Here is a 26,647-nt window from a genome sequence, read left to right on the forward strand (position 1 = left end):
TTTACAAGTGTGGCTATTTTCTTTTGGTCAATATCATGTGATGAGGTTCAGATTTATATAATCTCTATGGTATCTGTTCACTGATCAAAGCAATTTCCCCATATCATTTGCACATAAGCCTGAAATACATAGGATAACCCAAGGAAATAAAATTTTAACCTGGACACTCAGTGCTCATGATACCCAATAAAGATGCTCACCAGTGCTTTGGTGCCACACAGTATCGCTATTATTATGGCTGAGGTAATTAAGCACACATCACTCTCAAGTTCACCTTTTCATCTGTAAATTGTTGACCATTTAAGTCACAATGCAGACCTTCAGCAGAGATTCTGCATTTCCTAATTCTCAATTTAAAGCTTGGCAACCTAGTAGTTTTAATATTGTGCATATATTGTCACAACGGGAGATAGAAAACATTTACATGGCGTTTATTGGAACTGGTTTCCCCTAGGATGCTGCAGTTACTTTTTTGTTCTACCCAGGCAAGACCTAGTCAGGTGGTGATAGTCCTTAAGGATTGTCTGTTGTTCATGGTTTGGGAGGAACGTGCTTAAAAACTTGTCAGCAATGGTGTATATGCTGACCTAAACACATTTCCTGATACAGCGATTTTTATAGTAACAATTTCATAATATCAACCAGATATAGTAAGTTGTATAGACAACTACTCCAAATTGTCATAATACTAATTGCCCATCTAGTTTCAAGGATAATTCTTCAGTGTTCACATTATTGAAATTATACACCATATACTCTGCTTTTCCTCTGCTTATCCTGAGCCCATGTCTCTCCAACACATCTCTCCCCTTACCAAGATCCTTTTCTAGACTGTCTTTCTCCTCACTACATAGAATATCAGCTGCAAACAATGTACACCAAGGTGCTTCCTTTTGAATGTTCCTTTTGTGGGTATCTAGGATGAGGATAAATAAGAAAGGGCTCAGTGTTGATCCCTGATGCACACCCCGCCTTTCCTCATAGTTCATCTGTTGCACCACTAAAAGTTCTAACTGTTGATGTTGCACACACATACATGGCTTGAACAAGCCACACACGAAGTTCCGGTACCATTTTTCTCCCTCATACACACCAGATGATTTCTCTTGGAACTTGTTCAAAGGCCTTTTCCAGATCCAATAAATACCATGTGAATATTTTTCATCTCCAGTTGTGACTATATATGTACAGTATTAAAACCACTAGATTGCCAAGCTTTTACATTGAGAATTAGGAAATGCAGAGTCTCTGTTTTTCATTCAACTACCTTATGAATTGATTGCCAGTCTAGGTCCTGTTCCTGCTCCCATTGAAGTCAATGGGACTGGGCTGCACTTTTGCAAAAGGAAACAAATTTACTGCCGCTTTCTTTATTAAAATCCTATATAACAAGAATTACCTGGTAGGGAAGCAGATTTAAATCAAGCATTCTTACAAGTAGCAACCTATTATTGCATGGATGCAAAATTTCAAGAGCCTTTTCTTTTATCTGATGTGCAAGTGCTAATCTGCATATAAATTAAACCTCTTTAGCATAATCAACCATCCATAAGACCACATGAATGGCTGTAGAAATGGTCTGATAGATAATACGCGTAAGTTGTAATGGAAACAAGACTAGGAATAGAGTCTTAAATGTTGTTAATTACACCTGCCTTTAAATTTCCAAATAGGAAATTCTTAAAGATTCTTTTTAAAACTATAATATTGAGAACTTGCATAGTGCTCCACATTTTCAATGCACTTTGCAAACATTAATTAGTTAAGCCTTATTTCAATCTCTATGAAGTAAATAGGCAAGAATTATTATCACCACTTTACAGATGGGGACACTGCCGTTCAGTAAGTAGTGTTGTGATTGATACATGGTTTTAGGTATTAGTTCTGAAATCTATTATGGTTCCTCAGCACAGCTCCAATGCTGCACATAAAAATACCTTTAAAAGGCAAAGGATTGTCTTGTGATTTACAGCATAAGATTAGGAGACAAACCAAGGGGTTTTGTTAAAATCTGAATTTGGGTGAGATTTTTAGGGCTTGATTCACAAAGGGGATCTAGGTCCAACATTTAGGGCCCACTGATATTCACAAAACCTCTGTTCAGATGTCCCCAATGCTGTAGGTGCCTAAATTCCTCCAGTGCCTATATTTCAACTGGCACAGTCCCTTAGGTGCCTACATGTGCACAGCTGCCTTTGTGTTCACACCACCCAACAGTTCCACTTATAATTCACCTTTGAGGTGGAAAAGTTCACGCCCTTGCTCCACATCAGGCAGAGTGGGGATTTGAACCTGGATCTCATGCATACTGGCCTACTGCTCTAGCCATTGGACTATTGAGTAAAAAAGGCATGGTAGCAGCACCTCCTCCTCTGTTTTTCTTGAGAAAGGGTCAGTCTGGCTTAGGCCCTTAACTCCAGGAGAAAGGTTCACAGCTGTAAATCCCCAGTGGAGGGAGGCACCTATCTCTCTCTGACCTGGATTTAGGTGCCCAACACCCTATGAAGTGTGAGGCTTAGGCCACAACCTTCTCCTTGGCAATTCCTACTAGCTATTTTAGGCAGCTCAGTATGCTTGCTGTCTTTTGTGAATCCCTTTTCTGGCACGTGACCCTCACCGAGCATTATATAGAGAGCCTGGATGCCTACCTAATGGCTGTGAATTCCATTTAACAACAGGACACATAAACTGTAATACTCAGCATGGATTTCCTTTTTGAATCTAGCCCTTAGAACCTCTAAATCTTTTGAAATGCACTTCAGGGACAATAGTAAACTTTTACAGATTTTTATTCCTGTGTAGAATCAACCTAGCTCTAGGAGAGTGAACTGAATCATGTCTGGCTTGCACATCCACAATATAGTTGTCATCTAATTTCTGGTAACTGGGCCACCTGTGTAAATGCATTGTATTCAAATGATGCCTCAGGTACACTTATATATTCCCACAATAGAACAATAGGATTGCACAGGTGTCAGGGCATAATTTGAGCAAAATGGGGTCGCTCAGGTGTATCTGAGTGCAGTATGTAGCCTGCAGAGTCTTTACTGTTTGTGTTGATGCATGAGCTAAAAAAACTCTGCTTGGCTTTCAGATCCCAAAATGTTTGCAGAGCTGATGGTTACCTGGAAAAATCTGATACAGCATCAGAAAGACACAATAAATGTAAGCTATTTTTACAAATACATTTTTCAGAGCAGAGCTGCATTTTCCCTCAAAGTGGGAATATTCTAGTGGGAATATAAGAAAACCTCCAGATCCCCTGTTCTCTCCAGAAATCATTTTTTTCTGCTGCTAGCTTTGTGTCCTGGTATTATTTCCATATACTAGCAATAATATAGAGAATCTTTTCTGGGACTGAATAGCTCAAGGTATTTGTACTAGACAATAGAGACTTTCTCTTCCAGCACCTTGGTTTGCATCCAGCCTCGATCACTATTGACTGCAACTCATCATTCAATAAGTGATATGAGCTTTGTACTCTCAATCCATTTCCCCACAGGCAAATTTACACATTGTAAACACTACCATCAAAACAAGCACCCTTCTTGGCATCCTCACCAGAAATACCAACAATTAAATACTCTCTTTTTTTCCCATGTAGAGATTGGTCATCCTCCATGGGGAAAGGAAAAGGTCTTTTCACTATCATATTTACTTGTATCGAAAGCAAGAAAAAACATGTGGCACTTTGCTTTGACTGACAAATATTCAAACTCTATACTCTTCAGAAGTGTGCCTGGTTCCAACACATTTGTGCTACCAAACTAGAAAAATATTGCTTGATGACCAAGAGCTTTCTTCTGCCCTTTCTTAATGAATTGCTCATTCTCGTTTGATTATTTCTGAGGATAATATGTTCATCTAATTATTATATTTGATTTAAGATGATAGTCGGTATGTCAAATGCATTTGTAGCTCCCCAGAGATATGAAATACTTTAGATGGGGGATATTTTTCAGTGACAAAGAAACAGAAAGAAAAAAAATCTATGAAAGGAAGAAAAGTAAGGCAATGGATATATAAAAAAGACCATTCTTCAGATACTATCCTGGGTAGGCTGAAACCATAAAGCATAGTGATCTGCTTGAAACAGTTGCGTGAGTGAGCAGAACAAGAGGAAAAACTTGTTAATTCACGAAGGAACGGTCCCTAATGAAAGGCAATGCAATCTATATAGTGATACTGAGAGTTTGGGTTTCAGTCCCAACTATGACTTTAAACAAACTTTCAGATGAGCCCTTTAACTCCAAGTGCCTCAGTTTTTGAGTGCCCAAATCAGTATCGCCAACTCCAAACATTACAAAATGATGAGCCAGGCTCCCCCAAAATCATGAGATTGGTGTAGTAATCATGAGGTTTACAAAATAAATAAATGTGGGGTCCTTTTTCTGAGCTGCCCTCTGAGCTTTGAGGCTGCTCTTGGGCTGGATTTTTCAAGCTTTTTCTCTGCAACCGGGAGGGCTGGGCACTCTTATTTTTAAGCAGCAGCTGAGACTCTTCTCTCTGGGAGCTGGGGCTTTAAGTCAAACATCAAATGTTGAGAAACTTGTGATACAATCAAGAGAGCTGCCAACCTGAGACCTTGAGGACCCAGCACACAGAGGCAGCCAGCACCCTCTCTCCTCCTGGAATGGGGGTGAGGGGATGCTCAGCTTTCTGACCAGGATTTGAACCTGCACCTCCCACCAGTCAGAGACAGTACAACCTCCCGCTCCAGCGCAGGGCTCTGACTTGCCCAAGGTCTCACGGTACATCGGGAGGGGAGTCTGCGCCCAGCACCCGCAGGAAAGGACCACGCAGACCTGCCTCCTAGCACCAGACACCTTCCTCCCTCATAAGTAGGTCGGCCACGCCCCAACACGCATAAAGATAAATGCGCATGCGCCTCCCCTCCTAGGGGTTGATTCTCGCGCGCGCGCGCTTGCTTCCCCTCATTGGCCGTTTGCTCCGGCTCTCTCGCGGAATGTGGTCTCGCGTCCTTCCCTAGCTCTCGCGAGAGGCGGCGGCTCTGTAAGATGGCGGCGCTGTGTGAGGAGTTCACGCTGTGCGGCCTGATTGCCAGCGCGGGAGCAGGGGCTGGCCAGGGTATCGTGGGGCTGGAGCCCGGCCCGGATTCCGACCGGGTGCTGCTTACCGACCGCGGCCGGACAGCCACTCTCTACAAGGTGATCGCCCCGCCCGGCGGCGGACGTGGCCGCTCTCTCGGGGAAGCCTCGCTCCTCTGTGGGACGGGACCGCGTGAGATCCGCCTGCCTCTTTCCCCTGCACCGCATGCTCGTCGGCAGGGACCCTGTGCGGAGCCCCGCTTTCCCCGGGACGGGGATTCAGTCCCCCGGGCTGGCCTGTCTCGCTGCAGCCCCCGTCCTGTATATGCTGGGCAGGGACAGCATGGCAGAGCTCGCCCAGGCTGCTGCTGCCTCCCTGCTCCCGGGCTGCCCCAACCCCCGCTGCCGGACACCGAGCGCGGGGTGGGGAAGGGCCATGCAGCCTGCGGGGATGTATCCCTTGCCCTTGTGTCCCTGCTCGGCACTTCTGCCGCTTTAGCTGCTGCAGGAGGCTCTTCTCTTCTCCCCCCACCCGGGTGCGTGTGCTTTAGCAAAAGTTTCTGTACCCTCTCTTGTCTTCAGGCACCTGCGGGGCGCTGTGTGTCAGATCTGCGCGCACCCCAAGGCTGGCCTTGCACTCCTGGGACTCGCTATTCTGCATCAGGGCATGGGCTTTTCTAGTCTGATTACCCAGCCTCTGATAATAGCCGGTACCTGCTGTTTCTGAGGGTAGGAGGAAAAAAACATGTATTTCCTTCAGCCATGCTGCCCTGCAGTATACCTAGCCTCTTGTGCAGCTTGTAGTTAGCAGTGTGGTCAGTTTCTTTGCTAACCCATAGGGAAACAGTCTATCATGAAACCTGATAGTTTGTAACTTTCTATTTTAGAAGGCAGTGCTACAACTGTTTTATCTGACAGTTTTTGATCCTACAGCCTCCATTGCCTGCTGGTCTGAGGAGCAACAAATTGGAAATGAAACCCCACCGTTAAATGACTTTTTACTCTTCAAATAGCTTTCATTTTAAAAAAAAAGTTGTTGAAGTTAAAGGGTAAAATGTCATAAAAAAATCTTCATTTTATGTTAGAGAGAGATGGTGGTGTGAGGTAATATATTTTATTGGGCCAAACTTCTGTCAGTGGCAAGCTTTCAAGACAAGTTTTTGAGCTTACAGAGAGCTCTTCTTCAGGTCCTGGGACCAACATGGCTACAACACTGCATACAATCATGTCATGTTGACAGAGCAAAATAGAAAAGTTCATCATCATGTTCCTGTTACACAACTGTCGTTTAGGGCAGCAACGAAGCTCCTCCATTCCAGTCTGTTTCTGGCAAGTCTTTCAATGGTTCCCCAGCTGTGCCCCAGATTTTTCAGCTTGGCTTCCACAGCTCTTCCCATGTTGTTTTTGGATGGCCTTGTTTTCACTTGCCTTCAGGTGTCCATCTTATTGCTACTCTGGTGATGGAATCAGTTTCCATCCGAAGCACATGACCAATCCATCTCCAGTGCCTCTTGGCAATGATGGTGCTCAGGTCCTGTGGGCTGCACTGTGCCAATTGATCTTGGTTTGTGATTGTTTTGGGCCAAAAGATATGGAGAATTTTTCTGAGGCAGGTTGTATGGAATGAAGACAGCTTGGACATTCTCATTCCCAGCATTCTGAACTATAAAGTAGTGTTGAAAGTATACAGCTCTGATAAATCTTGAGTTTGGTTTTGGTGTTGTATTTTGATGATATCCAGACTGAATTTAAGCTCCTGAAGGTGTTCCCGTCTTTATTGATTTTGTTCCGGATGTCCTGGCTTATTCCATCATCCTGGCTGATGGTGCTGCCCAAGTATGTGAATGTTTCTACGTTGGTGAGAACATAATCCTCTATCCTTACTGGTGATGGTGAGGCAATATTAAAGGTCATGAGATCTGTTGTCTTGCGGTTAATTTTCAGTCCAATTTGCTGGCTGTATGTGTTGACTCAAGTTGTTTGTTCTTGTATATGGTGTTGGCTATGTGATAGGAGAGCAACATAATCTGCGAAGTCCAGGTCTTCAAGGGATGAAAAGTGTCCATTTAATGCCTCTTGGCATGTCTTCTGTTGTACGCCGCATTACTCAGTCAATGGCAATGTTGAAGAGGATTGCAGACATGACACACCCCTGACGTACTCCTGTTTTGACTTAAAAACTGAGCTCACTGTGATCAGCACTGTATGTAAAGTTGAAACAGAAGCTTTTGATGACGTTGATTATATGGAAAGGAATTCCATATGCCTGCAGAATGCGCCATAGGCTGGTCCTGTGAATGTTATCAAAAGCCTTCTCAAAGTCTATGAAATGTATGTTGCCATTGCAGACTCTGCAACTAGACAAGCCTTGAAGAAAAAAGTTTTAGACGCAAAATCCCAGAAGCTAAAGGACAAATACCACAAGCAGTATAGCCAGGCACACCAGGAGGTCAAACGCCTTGTGAGGGCAGACAAATGGAATTATATTGATGATCTGGCAACACAAGCAGAGGATGCAGCTGCTCGTGGTGAACAAGGAACCATCTACAAAATGACGCAGCTTATCCATGGTAAACGGCAGACGGCAACAAACACTCTCATCAGGAACAAACAAGGCCACCTACTAACAACCGAAAAAGAACAAGAAATGCGCTGGACATAGCATTTCGAAGAATTGCTGAACAGGAAGCCACCTAAAGAAGAAGCAAACATTCAGGAGGCAGAAGATGATCTTGATATCAACACAGACACCCCAACTAAGGAAGAGATCATTCAAGCCATCAAATCCTGAAAAAATGGGAAAGCTCCTGGCAAGGATAACTTGAATGTAGAATTGTTCAAGGTAAATCCTAAATTAGCAGCATCTATCCTGGCCCCTCTATTTACATCAGTCTGGGAAAAGGAAAAAGTGCTAGATGAGTGGATCAATGGGGTTATAGTGAAGACAGGAGCTGTCAGTGATTGTAATAACTGGCATGGTATCACACTTTTACATGTGGCAAGCAAAGTATTGTATAAGATCATTGTCCAGCATATATCCGAGGCAGTTGATAGCGTTCTCAGAAAAGAGGAAGCTGGTTTTCAGAAAGGGCGTGGATGCATATACCAGATCTTCACTCTACAAAAGCAACGGCAGCTCTACATAATTAAGAAAAGTTCAGTGGTACAATAATTCCATTCTCCCATCAATTGTCTCCGTTGTCTGCTTGCTGTAAACTCTTTGGTAGCGGGACTGCCTTTTGCTGTGTGTACAGCCCTGATCTCAGTTGGGATCTTTAGGTGAGGCTGTAATGCTGCTATGATTAACATATGAGTGCAAATCCCAACATGTGCGAATGTACACAGTACAGAGAGAATCAAAAAGGAAGACAAATTTAACAGTAATGAAAATGGTGGACAACAGCCACATAAACTGGTCAAATGGCATCATAGAACAGAGTTTAAAGCAGGGGTTCTCAAACTGGGGGTCAGGACCCCTCAGGGGGTCACGAGGTTATTATGGGGGGGGAGGGTCACGAGCTGTCAGCCTCCATCATAAGCCCCGCTTAGCATCCTGCATTTATAATGGTGTTTAAATATATAAAAAAAGTGTTTTAATTTATAAGGGGGAGGGTCACACTCAGAGGCTTGCTGTGTGAAAGGGGTAACCAGTACAAAAGTTTAAACCAGTGGTTCTCAAAGAGACAATTTCTCCAATGTTTAAATGATTGTTTCTTGGAACAACTAGTTCTAGAATATTCAAAAAGAGGCAATTCTTCGCTCAGGCTTAGGTAATACTGTCACTTCTTGAATTAGCTTGTGTAGCGGAAACAAAAGAGTAATAGTGAATACAATATAGTTATGGTCAACGTGCTTGGGGCAAACAAGATATCAAAAAGTAACATAGTAACGCTAAACTTTAGGAAAAGGAGAAATGAGGTTAGGCAAAAAGACCTTAAACTTAAAAATAACGAAGTTAAATTCTTAGAGGTGACATAAATACTACTTTAATTTTTTTAAAAAGGCATTGGAAGATATGTGGACTGCTGAACAAAAAGAAAACAAGGAATGCAAGAAATAAACAAGGGTGGCTCACTGCCATGGTTAGTGCAGTTGTTTGAACCAAATGAAAATCCCTCAAAATTTGGAAATCAGACCCTAGGGAAGCCAATAAATAGAAACATAAATAATACATCAGGCAGTGAAAGGGAAATTGCTAAAAATGTAAAAGCAAATGAGATTCTTTAAATATATCAGAAACAGAAAGTCTGTGAAGTAATTGGTTGGTCTGCAGAATCAGTGAGGCTTAAAGGAGGAGGATGTTATTAATGTGAAGTCAGTTAGCTTCTTGGTTTTTGCTCCTGAGGATATTGGGGAGATACCTAACCTGTAGCTGTGCTTTGCTGGTAACTTGCATGAAGTACTATCAGATCAACATACCTGAAGAAAAAAATACTGGAGAAAACTGATAAATTAAAAAGCAATAAGTCAACACCCAGATGGCTTATGTCCAAGACTTCTGAAGACGCTTGAGTATGAAGTGGCTGAGCTTCTAACAAAAATCTGCCATATCTTCTTTTAAAAAGCCACTGTTCCAGAGGATTGAAGGGTAGAAAATGTTATACCTGTATTTTAAAAAGGCTCTAGGAGTGACTTGGGAACTCATTTCCATTGGAAATTGTTGAGGCCAAGAATTTAACAAGATTCAAAAAGGGACTGGACACTTACATGGTAAACTCTGGACATACTTGATCTCCTAATTAATGATTACAAATTTTGGAAGGGATATCAAGCCTCAGGGTTTAAATCAATTTTTAACTAATAGTGTATATCTGTGCTTCAAGCTGAAGGTTTAATTTCCAGCCTGTTAACTGTAGACACAGGCAACAGAACAGGCTAGCTTCCCAAGTAAGTACCTACGCTCCTAGACAGGATTGTACTCAGGGCGGATAGCCCGTCCTGCTACCTGTGCCAGTGCAGTTACGCTTATATTTTTAGCATGCTAGCTCAATCAAAGCTAGCATGTGTATGTTTATGCAAGCTGGAAACTACGTGTTCAGCTCGAAGTGTGGAGACCAGGATGAAACCTAATATGGAAGGAAGACTACCACACATCTGCCTATTATGAGGTTTTTGCATCTTCCTCAGAAGCATCTGGTACTGGTAACATCTGAGCCAGGGCTACATGGACTTTAGGTCTAATCCAGAATGGTAGTTCCTGTGTTCTTTATATAAACTCCATATTCAAGTGAAACTTGATTAGTTTGTGTTTTGACTCATTACCCTCTTTGGAACTATGCTTGCGTCATCCGTGGAAATCTAAATTACTTATTCTCACTTGTCTAGGTTTCGGACCAAAAGCCACTGGGTTGTTGGTCAGTCAAACAAGATCAAACTATCACATGCCCGGCTGTATGTAACTTTGAAACTGGCGAATACATTGCTGTCCAAGACAATAAGGTGAGAGCTATTTTCCAGTGTTTGAGAATATAAAGTCTTCTGAGTGAATTACAAGTAATTGATTGTGATTTAGCTATTTGAAGTACTGGAGAAGTGTGGAATTTTTCAGAATAAATGCAGCTATCCTTCTCTTAGGGCTTTTCAAATCCTGGAATGCTCCAGGTTGCACACCATCAGAATTTGGAGCACCTCAGTCACTGCATTTTTGCGCAGTGGAGAGGATGACATCCAGCACTGGGATTGGACACACATTTGGGGGGGAAAGAGGAGATGCCTTATGTTGAGAACCACATATTCAGTTACTTGCCTTTTGAAAACTTGCAAGTTCTTTCCTATAAAGTCTTTTCATATGATAGACATAAGCATAAGAATAGTTCGGTTAAAATAAATTCTGAAGTAATAATTATTTACGTTGTGAGACTTGCATTAACACCCTGTTGAGATGATTGGGGTAGTTCACATCTCCTGTTCTGCTACCTTATCTCTCTCTGTTCTCGTCTTTTAAATAGGTAACTGAAAATAACCACCGGTTCTGCTTTTCTTTACGCTTCATACACTTTCTCATGCCAATGAATTATATTTAATAACTAATGAACCCTACTATATCTTTCCGGCCTGGGCCCTGACCTGGTAGAGGGTGGCTTTGATCATATCCCCTTCCAACTCCTTTATCGGAATTTTCCTTTTTTTCCTCCCTTTTAGTCTATCCTCATCTGGTTTCTTTTTGTTTTCCTTCAGTCACGCTTCTGTATCTTCTGTTCTCAAAAATCTATCCATCCTCCCTTTCAAATGCAAACTTCTTGCAGTTGTGCTGAATTTCTGCTGTCTTAACTCCTTCAGCTCTTGCCTGGGTCCTCTGGCTGTCCCTCCCACACAAACCGCTTCCTCAAGACTGCTCTCACTAAGGTCACTCCTTGTGAATTCAGAATTCATTCAAAATTTCCTGATATGTTTGCTTTCACTAACAAATATTTCATATGCGAGTCTGTGATATACAGTAAATGGACAGTTTCATCATATTTATAAAACCATTTATTTTGTAAAGGTTTTAAGAATATGGAAGGATGAAGATGTTAATTTCGATAAAGTATTTAAAGCAACAGTAAGTTTGTTTGTTTTTGTTTTTTTAATAATGTATATTCACTTTAAAATTAGAATTAAGAATTTTTGGAGGGGAGGATGTTAACTTTGCAGTGAAATGTTGAATATATATTCTTTTTTTTTTTTTCTTCAATTACTTGTCTCCTTAATTTACACTTCCAGTAGTATGGAATATTACTAGTAATTCACCTGTGTGCTTAGGTTTAAAGATCTTCCTGACAAATATTAGACTGAAAGTGGTTAGTAGGACCAGTGATAACTCTTTTTGAAACATAATAGAATTTATAGGTTGTGGAATTTTCTGAATGGGGCCACTGGGCTAATAAAATTTCAATACATAAGGTTTCTTCTAGCCTATTGCTGTGAGTAAAAGGTAAATTATTCAACTGAATGGGAGTTTCAGTCAGAAAATTTTATTTGCGTTTTGTATTTCTTTATAGTGAGGTCTGGTTGGTGGATGTGTTGTGCTTTAGCAGTTATATTTAAATTCCTGGTGTCACTTAACTGTTCCGGATTGTAACCTGTCTAATGCGACCCAGAAATGTGATGCTAATTAAGTTGGAACAGATGTTTTACCAGCGATTGCATCTTTCGGCAGTGAAATGATGATGCATCACAATGTTTCACAAAAGTGGAACTTGCTGGGACTCCATTATGAGGAATTCTGCACTGGCAGCATTCTGTTGCTAGTCAGTTTTTATAAGAAATCTGTAGAAATAAAAAACAAAAAAATCAAATGTACAACAGTTTGGGGGCAATAAATTGTGAATTTAAAATAAACTTTTAAAGAGAACACTTTTTCTTTCAGTTAACAGCTGAGGTATATCGGATACATTCACTACCCTATACAGAGCCACTTGTGCTTTTCAAAGGAGGTGCTGTGCGAACCTTAGATGCTCTGCTGGCAGCACCACAACAAGAAATTGAAAATGTTATCTCAGATGAAGTCATCAGGTGAGTGATACCATTTTAGGGAACTACCTTCATAATCCAAGGAATTGATGGTCATATGTGAATCAAGGTCTAAGTCTGCTATTGTCTATCTTGTGTGCCCTGAAGTGTGTGTTGCAGAGGTGAGAGCTGCAATCGTATTTAAAAATGTCTTGTGCACTACTATTTTATGGCTATAAGGCTGTATCCTATTAAAATGAGAATATATGTATAAAGGTCTAAATACATAATTTAATGCATTTAGATGACTGAAGTGATGTTGAAGATCACAATGATAGTCATCCGTTCTATTGGCAGTGCCTCCAGAAGATGTACCTAGAGTTTTGAGTTAAATGTATTTTTAGTTCATTGCCCACTTAAAAATGTTCAATTGTTTTTACTTGTAGCAAGAAATAATCCTACAACTTTCTACTTTTAGGTGGAGTGAAGCTTTCATGGAAACACAACAACCTGTTTTAATTTTTACTACTGAGAAAGTGAGTGGCTTTTTAAAAATTTGTTATAGCAAAATAAATAAATTATAATAGGGTTTAAATCAATTTAGTCTTTCTTTGTATCTCTTGCTTAATTTCATAAATATAAATTTTCATGATGTAAAGTATTTGTTACCTATTTAATTTATATTATAATTGAGTTGTCCTGTAGTGATGAGCGTGACTTAGTTGAAAAATCTACAAAATGTCATCTAGCTTTTCAGTAATAGTGAACTTGTTCTCATTACCCCAGGGATGGGGCAAAATTCAGGACATTTAATTATGATGGAAAATGTAGTGACAACTTAAAAAATAAGTCTTACAGAGGCCTACAACTTTAAAGCCATATTTTTACATACAGTAGAACCTCAGAGTTATGAGCACCACCTCAGAAATGGGGGTGGTTCGTAATTCTGAACAGAACATTATGGTTCTTTCAAAAGTTTACAGCTGAATATTGACTTAAAACTTTACTATGCACAAGAAAAATGCTGCTTTCCCTTTATTTTTTTTAGTAGTTTAACACAGTTGTCTGTCTGTCTTTGCTGCTGCCCAATTATGTACTTCCGGTTCTAAATAAGTGTTTGGCTGACTGGTCAGTTTGTAACTGAGGTTCTATTGTAAAAAAAAAATTATTTACAAAGGTGACCCACTACAAAAATCTCATTTTGGTGGGGAGGGAGGAATTCCTGTGTATTTATCTGAAATACCGTACATGTCTCTACAAAGTGACAATCTCATTGAACTCTACCATTATTTTGCCTCCAAGAAGGGAAACTAGTTTGGGTATTTATCTAGAGAGCAATTAAAATTAAAATCAGAACAGTAGTAGTAGTTTGTATTCCTGAGTCCCTAGGAGCACCACTCATGCTTTGTTTTTAAATCTTAAAATTAAAAACTGGGAAATACTAAGTAAAAGAGAACCCTCATAACTAATTCTTGGTGCTTGGGATGGTGAGGACTCCCCCTGCAAGTTCCTCAGAAATCTTGTTTAGCCAATGAAATGGCTTCTTGAGCGTCACGTTTGGTTTATTAACCAGAAAACCTGTATTGGCTCATGTTAATAGCCTCTTCTGACTCCTTCAAATGCACTGTTGATTAGTGCCTGAAAGTGATTCTCTGATATTTTGGCTTTTTCATTAACTCGTTTTTATCTTCCCTGTAAATCCATTTGTATTGCATTAGTTCATAATGTCACTTAAACCTGCATGAATTTTACAAACTGTTTCATGTGAGTTGTTTGTGCAACATGTCCAGTTAAGAGTTTAGGTTCATAACTCTAAATGGCTTGTATGGCAGTTCACTACTGCTAGTCTGTAACAATAATATCTGTAGCATGTCCCTGTTTTGTAAATGAAATAGCAGTAAACTAATTTTTTTTTTTAGAATGGGAATTATTTTGTGTATGTGCAGAAGGTTAACCCAGATATCCTACACAAATACAAGCTTGAACAAGAAGAATCATCCCATCCACTGAGTTTTACAGCATATACAAAAAACAAGATTCTCACACTCCTGTGTTTGTGTAAGTCTTATTTTATGATGGATGTAACTGGTTGAAACTTGTAAACTAACTACAGCTGTTTGTGAATTGCTGTTGTCTAATATAACTTTTTTTGGTATTAAATTTTGTGTAGTAGTAATTAAAACTTTTTTTAAGCATTTTCTTGTTCTGATGGCTGGAAAGTCTTATACCTGATCATGCTATGCGTTGCACAATGAGATGTCTTTAAGAAAGTTCTGCATTTGAACTCTCTTCTGAACTTACTGCATTGTGATTAAAGTTGGTCCATTTAGGTTAGCTTTTCATGTGCAGATTTTATAATGGTCTTAGATGTATATATGAAGCTTTAGAAAAATGCAGAGGCATGGTTTGACACAATCATTAACTTAAAATGTAGTGTCACTTTTCTCTTCTGATAGATTCTAATGGATGTGTGTATAAGATGTCACTGCAACAAAGTGTCCCAGAGGAAGAGCAAATTCTGTCCAAGTCACTACTGCTCAAAATTGTAGTGTCTGACACTGTTCTAAAAAGAGCTTCATTAGCCATCCTTGATATAGATCATGTTGCAGTATTGGGATGTTTGGATTCTCCACCTAATATTGCTAAAGGTAACTTTGAAGTAACTTGTTTTGTTTAACTTCTAAGACAAAATTTAAGTTGGCCACATAGACCAGTTGGTGGATTATTTTTATGGTCTCTTCACAGGAAAGAATGATCTTGGGTTGGAATTTCTAATCGGGGAATTTACAACTTTTTTCAGAGACCCAATTATTTAGTGGGGATGGTAAAGAAACTAAATTTGACAGAATGCTAGTTTACTGTTGGAAACTATTGTAGTACAGTTAATTATACAACTGAGTGGTTTGCAATCTACATTTACTGAAATAATGCCTCTAATGGATTGTAATTGTAAATAGTAGTGTCAAACCCAAGACTAGAAACTACTTTTGCTATTGAATTTCACTCTCTAAACTGCAGTATTTCTACACTGTTTTTGAAAATTGTATGAAAATATAGTGGGAGATAACCCTCAAATATTTTACAACTTGTTTGTAATTTCAGCATACAAAAAGAGAATTATCTACTTCTACTGCAAATAAACTGGCTGGGAAATGAAGTTTGCCCCAGGACTGAAATTCTAAGTTTCCAAAACATTTTCTGTCCTGAATCAGGATGAAAAGTCAAATTTTACTCCTGGGGGAATTGTGTCACTGCACGTGTGCAGAATTTATGTCCCCCACAGATTTCTTTGCTTCCCTGCAGAAAAATTACTTCTAATGGGGAAGCAAAGGGAAGCGCAAGAGTGGTCACACACCCCTCCCCAGCAGCACAGATGGGTTGGTTCAGGCACACAAACCAGCTACTAGAGATGTAAATCACTGCCAGGGCCGCAGGGGCGCAGGCTGGGCAGTCGTTCATGAGAGAGAGAGAGAGAGGGACACTGTCCCTACTGCTCACTATTGCGGCACACTCAGCATGGAGGGGCAGGGCTTCGGTGTGTTCCTTAGGAGGTAGGTGTGGGGCAGGCTTTGTTCCCTTAGGTAGAGCAGAATGTAACAGCCTGCCTGCACAGTGAATTGTTCCCATTGTCTTTGTTAATTCCTCCAGGAGTATAAAACAGGTGTAAAAGTTTTAAGGCTCCTCTTACATTGCCAGAGTGGTGTAAAGGACAGTATAGCCTTATAAATGCTTACGGTGCTTTAGTCATTAGGAAACTTTTTCAGTCCAAAAATTTGGACCAGTTCTATCAAAATGTGCTTCATGAACTGTTTGCTGCTGACTTTTCTGGAGATGGTCAGTAGCCAATATAAATCGTGAGTTTGATTCCCCAGCCCTCACTTGCTCTTCAGTTGCCTATGATGTAACACTGAGCATATGGCTGCGTATATTTGTTGACTAATAACTAGAAATAAAGGGTCAAACCTGGCCACATTACTATTGGGTAATGAGGTTTGGGGACTTTCTCCAATGCTCCCCACTCCCATGCGCCAGCCATTGTATTGTAGTTTAAATAAATTACCGAAATAATTGAAACCAGAGTGATTATATTGCATTATTCTGACAAATAAAATGAGGAATTTTTTAAAATATTGTGCGCAGAATCTTTAATTTTTTGGCACAGAATTCCCCTAGGAATAAAATATGAAGCTTTTCGCAAGACTGAATTTCCAAAATATTTTTGTTTTTGGCTGTGCTGAAATGCAAGGCAGCCAGGAACAAGTCTATGGTTCTGAAATCAAATATATTCCCTGCGATCGTCGGGTGCTGGCCTGGCTGGTTTGGCCAGACTGGAAAGCAGGACATCCTAGCAGGAAAACTGCCCCATTTGACTTGCCAAAATCACTTTTGCTGTTCCTTAGTGCTGGGTGCATTATATACATTCTGAAATGCAATTTCATTTTATTTTGGGAAGTGCCTCTCTGTAACTGAAGACTACAGAGAAATGTTATGTCTGTCGCTTTGAACACTCAATATATCCAGTTTTTTCCTTTTTCTGTAGAGTGCCTATCTATATGGAATACAAAATTTCAAACATTGCAAACTTCAAAAGAACTACCACAGGGAACCTCAGGACAAGTAAGTTGTAATTCAGTGTTTGATATCTATGGTACTGTAGGCTTCAATCTAACAAACTTGGCATTTCTATTTCACTGTAGAAATGAGTACATACAACTGGGGAGGGGCAGAATGTTTTGTTTAAGCCATGGTAAGAGAAACAGTAGAAGTTTTTGAGCAGCGTAAAATAATAAACACTTTAAAATGCTCAACTCTTGAGGCAAACTTCAGGCAAGATGGGCTTATGCAATAAAACTGTGACAGGGCTATCTAAAAGGTAGGTTTTTTAAATCCTAAATTGATTGGAAAGAAACATAGTTTTGAAAGTCCACTAGGAGGCACTTAGTCTGCCCAAAAATAAAGCTTTTGTCTCATTCACACTGCTTGATCAATGATGCTAAGACTCAGTTGGAGTTTTAGTCGAGGGTAAGGGTAGATGGAAAGAAACAACTTACTGAGATGTTTTTAAAAAAAAATATTGATTTGAATGGATTTTTGTGTAGAAGTCCAAATTAGCTTCTGTACTTCATCTGTTAATTAACAATGTACTTAATATTTTGTAGTTGTGGTGTTATGGAGAGAAATTTTTTTTAACACATGGGAAGGTGCTAACTGTAATCGTATACAAGTGTGAAACTTCCTCCTTGGCAGCTGCTGTTGGAAAACTCAAGGATACTCAAACCTCAGGTAAGAGTTCAATTATAAATATTATTCAGTGAATACTTGCAATTTCAGCATACAACCTACCACTAAAATTCTGTTGAAAAACTTCATAGAAAAAACAGGATCAGTCTTACAGTAAAATAGCTGAACAGTAGCTTAACTTTGCTTTCTGTTCCTTTGCAAAAACTTTATTGAAATGTGCATAATACATTACCTGTAGTATCGATGCACTGAAACAGAGCATCCTAACGTGCCTTGGTGATGGGGGGGAGATGGTGTTTATGAACTGTGAATTTCCTTACAATATATTTAACAACATTAAGCATTCACTTACTGCATATTTTTTGTAGAGGAATAACATGACTGTCCCCCATGCTGCTAAACTGTTGTATGTTGTGCTAGTTAAACCTTTACTACTACTACTACTACTATTAATAAAACTGTACTTACGCAGTTTTTTAGGTGGAAGCTTTTTTAAAGCATCTTTACATACAGTGCTGGTTGTTTGGGTGTTTTTTGTTTTTTCTTCCCCTTAATACAAATTCCATTATTTTCAGACTTCATATGATAGTCTTTTGCCTAGAGGTAGTTCTTGGCACAGCCTTTTCTGAAAATAGGGTATTGTGGAGTCAGCTTAACACCAGTCATACTGTTGCACCTGTAAAATACTGTTGAAAGTACATATCTAATTCATCCTAGACTTTAGAATAAAGTCCAAGATAGATTTCAGAGCAACTGGTGTATTTGTATCTTGACTGATACAGCAGTTGCGTTAACCTTATTTTCTAGGAAAACATTTTTATTTTAATGCTGATCTTAAACTTTATTTTAATTTTATTCACAAGATGCATGGAATTGGAAACAAATTTTATATTGACAAGGAATGACTCAATATTTTAAATTGCTTTAGAGTTAGAAGATTCCCTACTGCTATTAGAGAGATGATAGAATTAACTTGCTTCCATTCTTTGCGTGAATGCACTTTTGTAACTTTTTGTATAGGTTTAATATAACTTTTTGTGATTGCACAGGTATGAGAACGGTGTCTTCATATGTGAATTGGAATATGCTTCAAGAAGAAGATCTGGCATCTCCACGTGCACAGCAATCTGTAACTGCTAAAACTGAATCCAAGAGAACTGTAAGTTTCAGGGTTGTCTTTTCCTTGGTTGTCTTTGCATTATAAGTAAAGCTACGATTATGTCACGGAATCCATGACTTCCATTGACCTCCATGACCTTTTCTGCCCTGGGGCTGGAGCTCCCAGCCAGCCCTGCCCTCGCAACTCCCAGCCCTCAAGCTGGTGGGGAGACCCTGTGGCACTGCTCAGCCGCAAGCAGCGGATCCCTGTGGCACCCACACACTGAAGCAGTGGGGTACCCAAGAGCCTCAGCAGCAGTGGGTGCTGAATCCACTACCCCTTTTGTCAGGGATATATTTAGTGAAAGTCAGGGACAGGTCACAAACTGCCGTGAATTTCTGTTTGTTGCCCGTGATCTGTCTGACTTTTAATAAAAGTATGCATGACACAAACTTTAGTCTTAATTATGAGTGCATGTATTTTCAAAACTTCAGGGTTGGCTCTGGCAGATAAGTTTGTTTCTAAAACTGTGATCGGACGTCTCAACATTGTTCGGTTGGTGACCTCAAGCCAGTGGTGTCCAAACGTTTCCTGTTGTCGTCTTTCCCACCGCCCCCCACCCTCCAGTAATGGAATCTGTCTACACCCCTCCTCCATCCTTTTAAAGTTGGCTCAGCCGAGGAGCTTTGGCTGAAGCAGTGCTGGGGGGTGGAGAGGGAATGAGGAGAGAGTGGTGGCCAGGGGCGAAGTTGGAGCAGGGGCGGCATGGTGCTTTCCGCCTCGGGTGGGGGCTGGCATGGGCTCTGCCATGCACCCCCCCCCCCCCTTTGAGCTTTCCTCCACTCATCCCTATGGGGGTGTGCCCCACAGTTTGGGGAACACTGCCTTAAACCCTACATACTACTTCTACAACACACAAATAGCACATTCATGCTGTTCCTAGTTATTTTGATTGAAAATTTATCATTTTTGTCCAGGCTTTGAGGGTAACTTCGATTTATTTTTTTTCCTTAAATTACAGTTAAGGTCGAGAAGGAACAATGTTGCAAAAGTGCAGCGAGACACCCTTACAGTTGAACAGCTTTTATCAGATATAAAGGTAAGTAACTAAAATATCCTTAGCTCATATTTTACTAACCTATTAGAATATCTCAAAATAAGTCAACCCAAATGGCCGATCGAGTTCCGTCATTCCCCCTCTTCCTTTCCTGTCCTCGTAGCTTGATACATGTATACTTGTAAGAATTAGCCATATTGGAGATCAAACCATCAGTGTATATAACTATTCTGCAAAAAGAATTGCTCATGCATAATACTAATGATATTAAAGCTAGCTCTTTCAACAAAGCTTCAGGAACATAGTGTACAGCGTCTGAATAATTTAAATATTATAAATGTAGCCTTGCACAAAGATGGAGGTCTTAAATTTAAAGGCAATAGACATTCTGAAGTAAATGGTGAGACTTAGAAAAAAGATTCTGACTGAACTCTAGACTTGTAACTTTTTGGAACTTTTTCTGTCTGGAATATTTACATTTGTTTTGATTTAAATAAGACATCTATATGGAGGCACGAGGCACCCTGACAATTAATATTCCAACATAAAACCCTTCTTCCCAAATCTTCATACCTGAGTTTCTTGATACAATGTGAAACAAGCTACTTAATTTTAAAAAGTAGTCTGAAGGTGAAGTCTGTCCTATAATCGCTTCCAAAATAAGATAATTAAACTTAATACCTGTATCAACAATAATGATTTTTCACTATAGCACATCAATTTAGAAACAAGTTAAGCAACATCCTGGTGCAGTTTTGAGAATTGCTGAACTAAATTTAATTGTATTTAAACTTTTAAAAGTAAACCTGAGCTGACTAGTGAGCAACATCGCTGCATATTCTGATTAATTCCTGGAAATTGTTGCAAATGGTGTGTGATCAAAAGTGCTTCCCCGCTTGTTTGAAAGTTCATGGCTGCTTTGGTATATGCAACACATTAATTGAAAAAATATTATTGTTCAAGCAATCCTAGTGCTGTAACTCAAGTTATTTGATTGGAAATTGAGTAAAGATCTCTGCAAATATTATAGTAACTAATGAGAAAAGTTACTGAGTAAGGATTGAAATGAGACCACTCCCATCTGATTATTAAGGGTATAATTTTCAGTTCTAGATTAGATCTTTTGGTCATTATGACAAGGCTGTCAAAAGGGGTAATCTTAAAATCTTAGCTTTACCACCACCATATCAGAAGGGAAAGTCATCTTAGTTTGCAGGGAAGAAGAGCCCTGTGTCACTTTTAAGCTTTTGTCTTTCACCAACAGAAGTTGGTCCAATAAAAGATATATCACCCACCTTGTGTCTCTAATATCCTGGGGCCAACACGTCTACATCTACATTGCATGTTATTATCTGCAGTCTGAAGTTTTCTTTTTCTCCATTTTAGTCTAATCAGTAACAATATGCTAATCTTGTATTTCTAACACTTTTTTTTGAATTGGATAATGTTACTTTTAGGATTCTTCTCAGAATGATATTGAAGAGGAATTGAGGCAGTTCTTGTCAAATGCACAGATGTCAGATTTCCAAGCTACAGTTGGATACGTTATAACAGGTCTCATGAACAGGTGTAAAACAGAGCCAACATTTTACCCTCGAAATTGCCTGGTACAGTTAATCCAGACACAAGGACTCTCTTACAGGTGAATATTAAGTGTTTAAGTCCAGTTTTTGAAAGTGACTAAGCTGTTTATGTGAAGTTTTGAAAGTGTTACTTATGGTCGAAATGTGGAGACCTTTACCAGAAAAAGTGATTATTTTATGATTTGCTGTTCTCACAGGAAGACCTGTAGGATTTCTGTCGCAAATATCAATTTTGGTACCTCTTATAGCACTTTTCATCAGTAGATCTCAAAGTACTTCATTTTTTTAAAAATATTTATCATTCTCATCCCTATGAAGTAGGGCAGTACTGTGATCCCATTTTTTACAGATGTAGGAACTGAGGCACAGAGAGGCTAAGTGACTTGCCCAGTGTGGGTCTGTGGCAGAGCAGGGAGTTGAACGTGGGTCTCCCAAGTTCTAAACTAGTGCCCTAACCACTGGACAATACTGCTGCACCTTAATCTAAAAGAAGGTTAACACTTCAGTAGTTCACGTGTGGTCGAAATGTGGGGACTAACTTATTTATTCTGCTTTAGTTTGTGCCCAGACTTAATGGCAGTTGCCTTGGAGAAGACAGATGTGCATTTGTTGCAACTCTGTCTACAGCAATTTCCTGATGTTCCTGAAGCAGTTACCTGTGCTTGCTTGAAGGCTTTCTTAAGGTAAGCAGGAAGCTGGTAATATATTTCCCTTCTGTTAGTCTAGTTTTTACCTGAAGACTTGGTTTCAATACATTCCTAAGAATCATTTTAGCATTCTAAGCATTTTTTTTACAGATGAAGAGTTAAACAATATTTTAAGAACCTTCAGGAACCTGAAATTGTATTTATTCTTGAATTTTTACTCACCACCTTGTTGGTCAGCAAATTACTTCATTAGCCTAAATTGATGCCAGGCTTGTGTGTCTCCTCTCCTAGGACACACTATTGGCATTAGCTTTGTTTCCACTAAAACTGGACGCCCCCCTTGCTTTGATAGCTTCTTAAGATGGAAAGCTTAGTCAGTTTTGCCTATACACCATGCTTTTTATGTAACTCACCATGGTTTTTCACCGTTACAAAAAATGCTGAACTATTGTCTGTCTTTTAATATTCTCTCAGATGGTATATTGCTAAGACAAACCAAAGCATAAAGCCAGGCCAAAAAAAAAGATTGAATAGCAGCCCTGAAAATCCCCAGAATACTTGGAGCCATCCATCTGCAGATTCATTTAAATGCAATAAGTCTTTGTCTCAGTATCTTCTCCACACTAGCTAGTTACAAGTGTAACAGAAAATTGTAAATGCACTTGTTTCTTAAGTGTGGCATAAGTTATGTATGTTCTGCAGTCCCCAGACACAGATGAGAGGTTAAAGGGAACACTTTGCTGCTCTTGGTTTTGAGTGGCCTGTGATATATTTTACCAGGGCCTGTCTTATGTTGGTTTAGCTTGCTCCTGTAAACTTAAATGGCAAGCTAAATCAATATAGAACAGTGATAAATTAATTTTAATGTCCACACACAATTTAACTAAATGTTTAGTTTTAACTAAACATAACCTTTTGTTAAACTGGCACAACTTTGTGTGTAAAGAAGCCCTTAATACTAAAATTCTACCTTCTATCTGTGCAAGATGCCTATTGACTATAACAATTCTATAAACTATTTGGATTGCCAAAAGTTACTATCCATGGAGACTAACTCGTTCTTTAAAAATTTCAAAATGGCAAACTGTGGTGTTCATATTAGCAGCTAATTGCCTGTCAACTGCCTGCATGCTAAATGTTGGAATAATTATAAACATTTTAAGGAACAAAACACATAGCTTTATATAATGCCATATGATCAAAACAAGCTTAGATTATAACCTTCTTTAAACTAGTCCATAATAGAATGGCTGGTGACACGGTAATTTAAACTTGTGGTGCTAGAATCAGTACACGTTTTATAAATATTAAGTCAAATAATTTAACTGGATTTTCTCTTGTTCTTTCGTCTGTATTGTATGCTTCAAAGTGCTAATAGACTATTTTGGTATAAAAAGATTGATAGTGTTGCCTGTGCAGAGAATATACAAACATAAACATTTAATAGTCTGTCCATGGAATGACCCTTCCTTCTTATAGCATCAATGATGACAGCCTTCAAGGAACAAATGTGAATTTAGATTCAGTAATCGGTTACATCGATATTACGCCCAATGATCAAGTAGAAAAAAAAAGTGAAACTGTACAGAATGGCTTCAGTTCTGAACTGATGGAGGACAGCTGTGATGTTCAGTTAACACACAAATCCCATGTGATGTACACTGAAGAATTATGCCCTGTTGGACCACAAAAGGCAGCACTGTTGTATCCTTTGATGCATATATGCCCTCTTAATTTTGTTACCTCATGAATTATCTCTAGTCTGATTAAAATACAGGCTGTAAAATAAGTGGTGCTTACTATTAACATTGTTCCAAAGTCTGTCTTAACCTCTTGTTAATCATAAAAAGCTTGTCAGTTGTGATAAATTGGTCATAACTACACAAAAAGTAATAAGGCAGTCTTCGTATTCATCCTGTAAAAATAAGTGATACTTAATTTTGATTTACATTTACTTTTTGTATACAATTTCATGTTGCAATAATTTTTGGTATAAAATGTTAGCTTCACAGAAAGAAAACTTGGTATTAAGTGTTTGGCTGGCAAAGGCACCCTTAACTATGTAACTACAGTACTTCTAAGAAAATTGAATCCATTTAAAAAAAAATAAAAAAAATGCTAGTCTCAGTGACCTGAGACTAACTTATATCACGGTAGAAGCCCAAAGACTAGGAAGAAGAATATTCAGAAACCAGAACAGCATTTCTCCCTAAAAGTGTAGAAAACTACTTTAACAAAATTTAAGATCCACTGAATCTTCATAGAAATGACAATTCTTGAAACTGTATTTCCTGAATAATCCTACACAGAAATGCCATTCTCCATTCAGCATACAGTGAAACGTTTCTCTTGCCTCATCTGAAAGACCTTTCAGCTCAGCAAGTTGTTGTAAGCATGCTATACTACTTAGAACTAAATATCAGTTTAGCTCTAACTATAAATCAGAAAACTACTTTTTTTCAATGATGGATTCTAAGTTGCATAAACTTATTTTTCATGTATTGGTTTAAGATATCAAATAAGAATTAAAAATGGTATTAAGTGTTCTGAAGCTAAATTCTCAGTCTCTCTAAAAATGAGATCAATACTTTACAATTAACAAATAATGAAGTCTTTTTCCTTTCCCTTATATTGTGTGCTGATACAGTATATTAAAATTTACAAATAGGGGCATGTTTGGGGGGGAAATAGCTAAGAATCTGGTATAGCAGTCTGACTCTATTTTTCTTCTAGCTGTTTCTCCGGTATTTGCAGTACCTGTATATAAAGTGCAGTGAAAAAGTTAGTATGAATTTTCCTGGCATGCGCTCTCCAACCATAAACCAGGTGAGAAGATAGCATTAAATATTACCCTAAATTTGGTAATGGCATAATCTTGTAGTTTAGATCAGTGTATTGTATTGCATTTATTCATTACATGCTAACAGATTAATATCTCTAAAGTGGCTTGGAAAAAGACACATTCTCCAAGATAAAGGGGTTTCATTTTACATCACTAGAAATTTAAACTTTCAATACAAATGTCCTGTTCAACCTTTGAACTTGTAATCTGTTAAGCAGATGATGTTAGATATCATTAAACTATAATTATGGTAATGCTGATTTGTCTTGTTTGTTCAGATTATGGACTGGATGTGCCTGTTACTAGATGCTCATTTTACAGTTGTGGTGATGCTACCAGAAGCAAAAGGATTACTTTTTAGCTTGCATAAGTTTGTGAGAGCACAAGTAAGTTACACTTCCTATAATACTGCACTAATTTGAGTATGGATTTAGTATCCGAGTGGCACGTGAGATATAAAAATACAGTCAACTCAATCATACACATTTGTTCTTCTCTACTCATGCTTTGTCCTTTGTGTCAAATTTCTATAGTCTTCCATCTGCTACAGGCCCAGAAATGACAGTATTGCAGTGGTTCTGTGTTTGTAGTTTGAACAGCTTTGAGATCCTTCAGGATGAGTGTATCATATAAATGTCCTTTTTTTTTTTTTTTTTCACTGTTTTCACATATGAAAAGCATTCCATAAACTTTGTATTATAAACATCTTAATTTTTCTTCTTAGGTACGATTTCACTCAGAACTCAACAAGATAGAAGGAAGTTTACAAGAGCTGCAAAGAATAAAACACCAAAAAGACTTTGGCTTATATTCTATTGAAATGTTGGAACTGGTTTGAATTTGATATGTATTCTTCATAAACTTATTTTTTATTTAATCCCTTCTCTGACAAGAATTTATTTCCTCTTCATAATGGGTTGTGAGCTTTCTGTGCAGGGTAACTGGTTTACTCTGTAGCTACATTGAGGGATACAAGTTTGAGGCTAATGTATAAAGCTCTCCCATTTTCACTGGATGACCTATTGAAGACCCCACATGACATCAGAATAATCATACTAGGAAAATATACTCCCAGTAACACTCTAAAATGTGACTTGATTTTATGCAAACTTGATTATATATTGGTAAAATAGCTTCATAAATAGGGTCTTGACAGGCACTTTCTTAGACAAGATGACAGTATTATACTGTGCAAGAATTGTTCATCAGTATGAGCGAAATTATAGTATGGAATCTTTGTTTTAAACATTTAGGTTTGTGTAGAAGGTCATTTTAATACTATCTGCCTGGTTCCCCTATATGTATTATACTGGAAGTAAGATTTATCACGAAGTGCACAAAACAGATTACATTTAGGGAGTAAGAATAACTAATTTCAGTTGGTCCTTAACATTGGGCAAATTTACTTTTCCAAAAGATGAAGAATAAGGAGTTTGTCAATTAGCACTTCCCTATCAGAGTGTAAACCTGAAGAGAAACTCTGTTCTCTCCTCTATTATCAGTAGGTGAAATGGCATTGTCCTGCTGAACAAATATTCTTTTGCTTGTGGCTTTTTCATTTTATTACCTTTTTAGCGTCTAATTTGAGGTTTTAGGAGATAAACCGACAAAGCTTTGGAAGGGACCTCCTAGCTATAGCAGATCTGAAAAGTATTAAATGACAACTTTCCCTTCAGAGGCACTCATTTTATGGCTTGTT

At 38.8% G+C, this 26,647-nt stretch overlaps 1 protein-coding gene across 3 annotated transcripts; it reads left to right on the forward strand.

The window, feature by feature from the left end:
* Positions 1-4,998: 4,998 nt before the first annotated feature.
* Positions 4,999-25,825, forward strand: NOL11 (nucleolar protein 11). Of its 3 annotated transcripts, none has more exons than XM_073310283.1 (18): positions 4,999-5,168; positions 10,374-10,487; positions 11,533-11,589; positions 12,397-12,542; positions 12,958-13,015; positions 14,399-14,537; positions 14,936-15,127; positions 17,020-17,096; positions 17,639-17,762; positions 18,770-18,879; positions 19,841-19,918; positions 21,334-21,518; positions 22,017-22,142; positions 23,586-23,810; positions 24,416-24,494; positions 24,840-24,932; positions 25,227-25,334; positions 25,673-25,825. In XM_073310283.1, exons 1-18 carry the CDS (start codon positions 5,019-5,021, stop codon positions 25,784-25,786), a joined length of 2,175 nt encoding a protein of 724 aa, XP_073166384.1. In that variant the 5' UTR covers positions 4,999-5,018; the 3' UTR covers positions 25,787-25,825. The 3 variants fall into 3 exon arrangements, with proteins under 3 accessions (XP_073166384.1, XP_073166385.1, XP_073166386.1); XM_073310285.1 differs by lacking the exon at positions 4,999-5,168 and adding an exon at positions 5,273-5,584; XM_073310284.1 differs by lacking the exon at positions 14,399-14,537 and having other exon boundaries at positions 14,914-15,127.
* Positions 25,826-26,647: the final 822 nt, after the last annotated feature.

Source organism: Lepidochelys kempii, chromosome 14 (genome assembly GCF_965140265.1).
Source record: "Lepidochelys kempii isolate rLepKem1 chromosome 14, rLepKem1.hap2, whole genome shotgun sequence".
Classification (NCBI taxonomy): domain Eukaryota; kingdom Metazoa; phylum Chordata; order Testudines; family Cheloniidae; genus Lepidochelys; species Lepidochelys kempii.

Excerpts from the sequence above, each read along its gene's own strand:
- NOL11 (XM_073310283.1), top strand. The coding sequence starts at position 5,019 with ATGGCGGCGCTGTGTGAGGAGTTCACGCTGTGCGGCCTGATTGCCAGC. Across the intron at positions 10,488-11,532 it reads TTGCTGTCCAAGACAATAAG|GTTTTAAGAATATGGAAGGA; the intron begins GTGAGAGCTATT and ends TATTTTGTAAAG. Across the intron at positions 17,763-18,769 it reads CAAGGATACTCAAACCTCAG|GTATGAGAACGGTGTCTTCA; the intron begins GTAAGAGTTCAA and ends GTGATTGCACAG.